The sequence below is a fragment of the Cajanus cajan genome, chromosome 11 (assembly GCF_000230855.2).
Source record: "Cajanus cajan strain Asha chromosome 11, NIPB_CcT2T_4, whole genome shotgun sequence".
Classification (NCBI taxonomy): domain Eukaryota; kingdom Viridiplantae; phylum Streptophyta; class Magnoliopsida; order Fabales; family Fabaceae; genus Cajanus; species Cajanus cajan.
In genome coordinates this window covers 44,604,263-44,612,650 of record NC_138527.1, presented here as the reverse complement: position 1 = coordinate 44,612,650, position 8,388 = coordinate 44,604,263, and the positions used below count along the sequence as shown (strand labels likewise).

The 8,388-nt window shown below is 28.7% G+C and overlaps 1 protein-coding gene across 1 annotated transcript; it reads left to right on the top strand.

Moving 5' to 3' along the window:
- The first annotated feature begins 4,344 nt into the window (after positions 1 to 4,344).
- LOC109810879 (late embryogenesis abundant protein At5g17165) lies at positions 4,345 to 8,368 on the top strand. The gene is made up of 2 exons (XM_020374470.3): positions 4,345 to 4,595; positions 7,842 to 8,368. The coding sequence occupies exons 1-2, from the start codon at positions 4,495 to 4,497 to the stop codon at positions 8,131 to 8,133; spliced, it is 393 nt and encodes a 130-aa protein (XP_020230059.1). The 5' UTR covers positions 4,345 to 4,494; the 3' UTR covers positions 8,134 to 8,368.
- Positions 8,369 to 8,388: the final 20 nt, after the last annotated feature.

Sequence of the window (8,388 nt, the reverse complement as noted above, 5' to 3'; positions counted from 1 at the left end):
ATACTTTGATAAGTAATTTAATTATACAAAATTATCATTATTACATCTTATCTCTCTTTCTTATCTTCGTGCAATGGTACGATTAAACATACGGTTAAAAAATCACATATTAATTATTTTTTAAGGTATAATTAGAAAAATATCTAATTATCCCTTAATATTATTACAGGACAGCCGTTAAATTAGAATAAGTCACTTTTATTAAACGATGATAAAGAAAATAGAGAGAATATAAAAGCTATTAAATTAATTTTAAAATATTATTGAATAAATTATGAATTAAAATTTAAAACGTGAGAAACAACTACTAAATGTACGTTTAAGAAATGTTAAGTTGTATCAATATATTTTTTTTTTTATAAAGATTGAAAATATTACAAAGATAGTCGCAATGAGAATTGAGTCTAAGTCCTTATGTTTCTAACTATCCCAACATCTCCTCACCCAACTACTAGATTAATTCTAGTGGTATAAGTTGTATCAATATATAAATATAAATGAAAATTTTATATTAAACAAAACTAAAAATACTAAGTAACATAAATAAAAAAATATTCATAAATCTAACGTTTTAAGATTTTCCACCGAGACCAAAAAAAAAAAAAAAAAAGATTTTCCACCGAGATTTGATATAATTTTATTGATGGTCCTTTATAGAAGTTTCTCCTACATTTAACTTTATCCCCATTATTCTAAAAAAAATTAAATGTGGCTCACATTTATCTTTCTCAACATATTGATATAATTAATTCTCCGTTGGAATTTTGAAATGTGTGAAGAAATATGTTTGGTGGCCGTAAACGGCAACTGAGGTAGCATTTGACGTATGTCATTACATTGCTTAGGGCTAAGGCTAAGCATTTGAAGTTGGCGATATGAGATTGGTTTTCTTTCGATCACACTTTCCAATGAATGTTCAGTTGGAATTTATCTCTCAGTCTCACACCATTTCACCTTACACGTGATACAGCACAAATCGAACACGTCTTGAGTCTACATTTAATTTTAAAATGACGATTTATTCTAAATTACATTTACATGCCCGTAATAGGAATGCTAATTAACAAGTACAGAAAAATCATTTGAAAAAAAAAAGGTACATTAGTTGAAATATTGAGACCAGAATATTCCATTATTCCTTTCCGCATTCCGCGTATCAGACGCGTTATTCCGTTATCAAAAATGCTAAATCCTTTCCGTTATTAGTAGTAACACTGAAGTGACTGGAATTATAATTGAGTTAGATATCAGATTAAAGAGCTTGTTATTCGAATCAATTTGATTTTAATTTAACATATAATGAATTATTAAAATAAATTCAAAATATTATTCAACTTTATTATTTATTTTTTTTGCAAGTTGAGTTAAATTATCGACTTAGTTGAATAATTTTATATCATTATATTATAATTGAATTGGATAACAAATCAAGAAGTTTGTTATCCAAACAAATCTAACCTAATATATAACATATAATAAAATGTTAAAGTAAATTAAAAATATTACATAAGACACAAATATAATATTTTTTTTTGCATATTTTAAATTCAAGTTATTTTATCAAATAAGTAATAAGTTGATTGACCAAAATGAAAAAAGATACAAAGTAAGAAAAATAATTTAATATTACTTATTATGCAATTAAAAAAAATGTTATTTAGTAACATAATGTTTAGTTTTTTGGGATATTTATAATTTTTTATGTATGATTGTTGGTTTTAGATTAAATGATGATTTTGAATTCCTCAAGGACATAAGTTTTATTGTTAATAAACTTATATTTTTTTTTATAAATAAATGCTTTTTAGTTCGTATAAAAAGATAATTTTGAAAGATTATTGATTATGATGACATATAGTATTTCAAATGAAATATTTTGTTTATGTTAATATGAATGTATTAAATATACCATTTATGATGTTTGATAGCTAAATCATTTTTTTATATATGATATTCTTTAACATTATTTGTACCTAAACTCTTAAGGTTTGGATACTACTTCATTGTTTAAAAAATGGCAATTTTTGAATTGACACTGTTTAACTCCCTTTTAGTATTTTTTTTTCTCCCAAGTTATAATAATATTTGTACTTTGAATCATGTATTAAAATTTAAATAAGGTATCTTCCTTTTTTTTGTTTTATTTAGTTGTTTCATTTTTTTTTAATTACTTAGCCTGATGGCTCAATTAGACCTAATTTGATTGTAGTTTGATTGATTCAGGTTAGATCACTTTAAAAAAATTTCACAAACTCAACCTTCTTCAAACCAAGTTTAATTGGATTGAATACTAAAATAGTCAAAACTCAACCCAATCTATTTACATCTCTAATTGATACTAGTATTAATATTGTTAATTGAGTTAATTCAATGTAAAAATTTGATTTGTTTTAAAATAACTGTAGAGTTAGAATCTATGTAGCACGAAAATGACATAGGAACATGACACAACACAAACACGGGGATGCGACAAAACAAAAAAAACATAGGACACTTGGACATGATAAGTGGCGAACTTGGATAAAAAAATAAAGAGTGTCAAATTAATCTTTTTATATATAAATTAAATGTTTTACTAATTAAAAAAATAACAGAATTTCTCATTTTTTCTACTCAAAATGAACATACATGATAATGAAATCTAAAAAAATATTATCATTCACTAGTCATTTCGTAAAATAATCATACAAATATAATATAATATATATATATATATATATATATATATATATATATATAATTCTGTTTAGATAAATTTGGGGGAGCCTGTCACCAAGAAGGTCTGCCCCTGGACATGATATATATATAATACAAATAACATGACAAAAAAAATTATATATTAATATGAGAATAACTTCCTAAGTCTAAAAAAAATTATTAAGAGACATGATATTCCACAACATTTTTTTTAATCTCAAATCCTCCCTTCCTTTTTCTATTTTTATAAAAAAAATATTTTTCTTTTTTTAAAATTTTCAAATATTTCCTTCTTTGTTTTTATTTTTATCGATATTTTTTTTTTTGTAAAAAAATCTCAAATTCTCATTCTCTTTTTGTTTTATTCTTCTTAAGATTTATTCTTTAAAAAAATCTCAAATTCTCCCTTCTTTATTTCTATTTTTATCGAGATTTATTTATTTTTAAAAATTTTGAATCCACATATCAAATAATGTATCGAGATAGAGACATATTTATTAACAGGTATTTGTAATAGTAACATGTCAATTTTGTAAGTACTCGTGATGAAGAATGTCTACATGTGAGAACACAGTCTATTGAAGTGTTAAAATATGTCCAAGACACATCTATTTCGAGAGAGTATTGAACTCGTGGACACGATAGTCTCATGTCATGAGTTAATTTTTATTTACATTATTGGTAAAAAAATTATATATTAATGAAATCAATGACACAATTCCTCATTAACTAATTAAGTGATAAAAACATATTTGTAAATTTATTAAATAAAAGTTAATTAATTGAGTTTTTTCCTTTTCTTGTGTGTTATTGATATGAAATATTTTTTGCATCACTGATTAATCTTAATTTATCCAAAAATTTAACTAATTATTAATCCTTATCAAAAAAATTTAACTAATTATTTTTATTGAAACTTTCTTTTTAAACACATTTTTCCATTTATAATTCTCAAAAATCACGTCGCAAATTATTTTTAATGCCCCCCATTTTGTCGTTTTGTTAGCTAAGACATGGCTATTTGTCTGCCTATTAGCTCTTCTTTATTTATTTACCTTTATACTCAAAAAGGACTTCATTGTTCGTACATACGAAAAATATCTGTTTTCTCCTGTAACAAAAAAAAACACGAAAAATATCTTTGCATGTTTTCACTTATACATAAAATTACAGAATTTGAATTCTTTAATAAATAAAAAAGAACAAGTAATTATTACATAAAAACATCATTTTAACACGATAAAAAATATTTATACCACAAAGAATTATCACACCATCAGCGAACGATATAATTATAAAATTTATTGTTATAAGATTTTTCAAAGTGTTTTTATCTGAAAAAACTTGAATATTAATAAAAACAATTACACATATAAATAAAACAAAAATAAATAATAATTAAAAATAACAGTAAAATTTAAAAATAAGAAATGACAATTTATTAATTTAAAATAAGAGAATAAATGAAAAAAAAGAAGATAAGATAATGGTAAAGTCTATATCTTATCCTAAAACTGGCGATGAAGATGACAAGGTGTTTTTTTGTGTCTTAAAAAGGGAGTAACGGCGTTAAGAGAAAAAGTGTTAAAGTGTTAGCAGTGTTATGTTGCGTACGTGTTAGGTACGAAGAGGAAGCGGCATTGTGCACTCTCTGTCTCGTGTCTACCCTCCCTTCTCTTCCCAATTCCCATTATAAATACCCCCTGTCAATTCTCCTTCCAAACCACACTCCATTCTCTCTCTCTCCAACACACTACACACGCTCTGCGTTTTTCCCTTTCTCTCTCCTCGCTTTGTATGGCCGCCAATTCGAGTAGCCGAGGGATCACCGCCTTGGGGAAGTGCGTCGCCAAACGGATCTGGACCTCCAACTCTCCCTCTTCTCCTCTCACTCTCAGGTACGTACTCAATTAGGTTTTCTAATTTCCCTCTTTTTATTTCAACACTCACTTACTTAATTACAATTACTCTCTCTAGCTAGCTAGCTCGTTAATTCAACTGTTAATTTACTCTCAACATATTGTGTGATCTCAGTTATAATCAGCCACTTCGTACGCCTCTTTATAGCAACTACCACTTCGTGATCTTGCGGAGATCACTATGTCGTTTTCTAATATTCCCTTTTTGTTTATGCTGAATTTTTTTTCTTCTTTCTTTCTTGAAATCTTTCAATTAACAACAATCCGTTAACCATGGATACCGAAACCCTCAAGGAATGGTTAAGAAGGGATAACTTACTAAATTTGTCTCAGCGGAAATAGGTATTTAGGGTTATTATTTGGAAAAAGAAACCGTTTGGAAACTGTTTATTTTCTTATATCGCTATTCCATGGGTTTCCTTTTTAATTTTCCCCCCCTTTTTCTTTGTATGTTAATTTGCTACAATCTTTCCCAGACCTTATCTGATTCCTCTTTAGCCTTTAACCTTTTTTGGATGACATCATAAAAGTATTGTGGCCTAGGCTTCTGGGTTTGTGCGCTGCCAAATTTATATATTATTATTATATTATATATTAATTGTAGTGGAATGTCCATATCTCCTTCCATCTTGGACTGTCCTGTACTGAGAAGATCATCCTTGTTTGTGTTGGCGCCTTCATACCTGTATCAAGTTTCGTCTGTATTAGTTTCTTTTCTTTTCTTTTCTTTTTTTTTTTCTCTGAAAAAAAATATTTTCAAGTTTCCCCTTCAGGGGCATTGGGTATATTTTGAAACGAATAAAAATAAAGTCATCTGCTTCTTGGGTCGCTATTATCTTTTATCTTTCTGGCTGTGTACGAAACGTATGATTTGACAACGGAAAATATCAAAGTCCTTGGTCGGAATCAAAAGACAAACTAAAGAAAAGTGGATGGGGATAATTGTTTTCCAACTCACCCTCCTCAACTAAACCCACCACGTCCCTTTCCGTGTGTGTTTGTACCTGGAAAACTATCAACTTTGCTTCTTTTCAACATTATGCCAATTTTAATAATTACTGTTATAAATATAAATTTGACTGCTTTTTTGTTTTTCATCAACGAGTGCTTTTTTCTGCTTGTAAGGGTGAAGGTCGCGTTCAACTTTTGGTTAATGAATGAATACTTTCATTTTTGAAAGAATTATTTTTCTAGATAGATATTTTGCTTTAATTTAAAGTGATGAAGTTATGTTGACGTGGAAAATATATAACGATGAGATAAGACCAAACTTTGGTAGGTGGGCCCCAAGTTTTTTTTAAAAATTAAATTAATCGATGATGGAAAATTAGAAAGGATCCTGGGTTGCTTTGCTTCTTTCTGGCGACGGTGGCAAGGAATTTTTTGTTTACAAACTTTTATCTCCGTACTACGTATTAATGTTTTTATTGCCTTCCTAAGTTTTTTTTTGAAAGGGGCCTTCCTAAGATTAAAACCCTAGTGTTCTATACGGTTTGATGTTTCTGTATTATAATTCTTGGACTTAAAAAATTGAACTCTCTGAATTCGTTTGTCGTCTTGCATGGTTCTATATTCCATGTGACTTTTTATTTCTTTCTTATATTGGGCCTTTTTCTTATATTGACACGCGGGCAAATTTTTTTAATTATAATATTGATTGAATGGCTAATGTTTGTCATATAAAAGTGATTCTTATATGCAACTACTGGCTATTACGAATCCAAATAAAAGTACATTGAGATTCTTTCCTTTTCTTTCTTTTAGAACCTAGTTTAAACAAATATACGTGTAATTAACTAATTATTAGCTCTAATAGAGGCTTAGTGTCCCTCCATAGTGCTAATAGTTAGGAGTATTTGCTAATATGAAGTGACACTTTCCGTGTATAAAATATAGTATCGAAGAAATAACATTATCTGTTAGATGTACTTACTTTTTAGCATACAGAACAGCCGCGAGTTCCATGCTTTCAATAAATTTATATTTATCTGATCCTGTTAAGATGCCCTGGGACTCGATGCTAAAAACTATTTTTTTAGTGTCATTATTGTCTTTCAGTGGTGTTTGTGTGAACCTGTCCAGGTTCTAACCTTAGAGTTGAATAATCGATTTATTTAAATAACAGTACGTGCTTTTGTGATGCAGTATTTTTTAATACTGTTATGATTTTTTATTTCAATCAAAATGCCTGGGGTGGGAAATGGGGATGAGATGGTCACGGCAGTGTGTTACAACTTACAAAACCCACATCTCGTCAATGGGAAACGTGTTTTTAAATTGTATTCTATTTTTATTTTTTCTTTCTCTATATACTCGTAAAATTTATGGGATTTGTTTTCCTTATCAATATCCATGCATTCACTGATTCTTTTATCAAAAGATTTATTTAATATTAAAATTGTTTGTTTAATTTAAAATTATAGTAAATAATTTAATTTGTAATTTTAAAACTTTAACGTTTTGTTTTCATCCATCAATGGGCCCTGAAGAGGGCGTGGAAAATGTGACCGAATACTTTATTGCGATAAGTAGTTTGGTCGGTTGGTGGTCCAAATCGTAGTAAGCTCATATATACCCGTCACGTGATGGTTAACTTTTTTTTTTGACACCTAACCACTATATGCATACCAAGAACCAAGAAGTACCACTATATAGTAAGTGTTAGTTCAATTTTTTTTAATAACAAATAAATTGGTTATCTCAAGCAAAAAGTCATTTTAAGATAATTTAGGTTGTTTAAAAAAAAATCTGTTTTATATTACAATTATTGAAAAAAGACATTAGGAGTTGATCTTGTATTTAAAACAATTGTTGATGATGACAGGAAAATAATTTACCAAACAATAAATTGTTAATTTTAAGTATAATTATCAGTTTGTTATTATTATCAAATACTTTTTTCTTTAGATTATAATTTAAATTATCAAATACATTTAAATAGTAATATTATCAGGATTTTTTTTTAACTTTAATCTTCACATAATACTTGAATATTGATGAGAAAACTTAAGCATATAAATTGTGTTTAAAATTTTTAATAGAATTAATATTTTGTACTAGTTTGTTTTTAATTTTCTATAGAAAAATAAATTTCTTAATTAAATTAATTAAATTGATTATTTGGTTTCCATTGAGAATGAACTATAAGGTAGAGTTTTAATGTGAAATCCCTAGTATTTTAGAATATAAAATGATTTAACTGAATGAATATTTGTTGGAATGCAGGGGGGGAGCAGCAGGATACAGCAGCTCGGGGGTGTACGACAAGAACCCTGATGAACAGATCCACTCTGGACCGGTTCCAGACGATGTGATCCACGCAACCCAATCCGGCAAATACTGGGCCCCACACCCACAGACTGGGGTATTTGGGCCTCCTGGTGACCAAGTGGGCTCTGCTCCTTCCACTTCCGCCAGCTTTCACTCTGATGCTACTACTGGCTCTGTGCTCGAGGAGAAGGCCTGGTTTCGCCCCACCAGTCTCGAGGACTTGGAGAAGCCTCACTCCCTTCCATAGTTTTACTTTTAGCTCATATCTATGCGTGTATATTATCTAAATAAAGACACTAGTCAGAGTGCAAGAGTTGTGCTTCTCTGTACTGTACTTGGTGCTCATCCAGCTTCTAAGTGTCCCTTGGACATAGCTAGCTAGCTAGTCATGAACATGAACATGAACATGAACTACCTTATGCATGTATGTTTCTTGTATCTCTTTTCATGCAACTTTAATATCAGACACAATATTATGCTTATGTACGTTGTGTCCCCACTC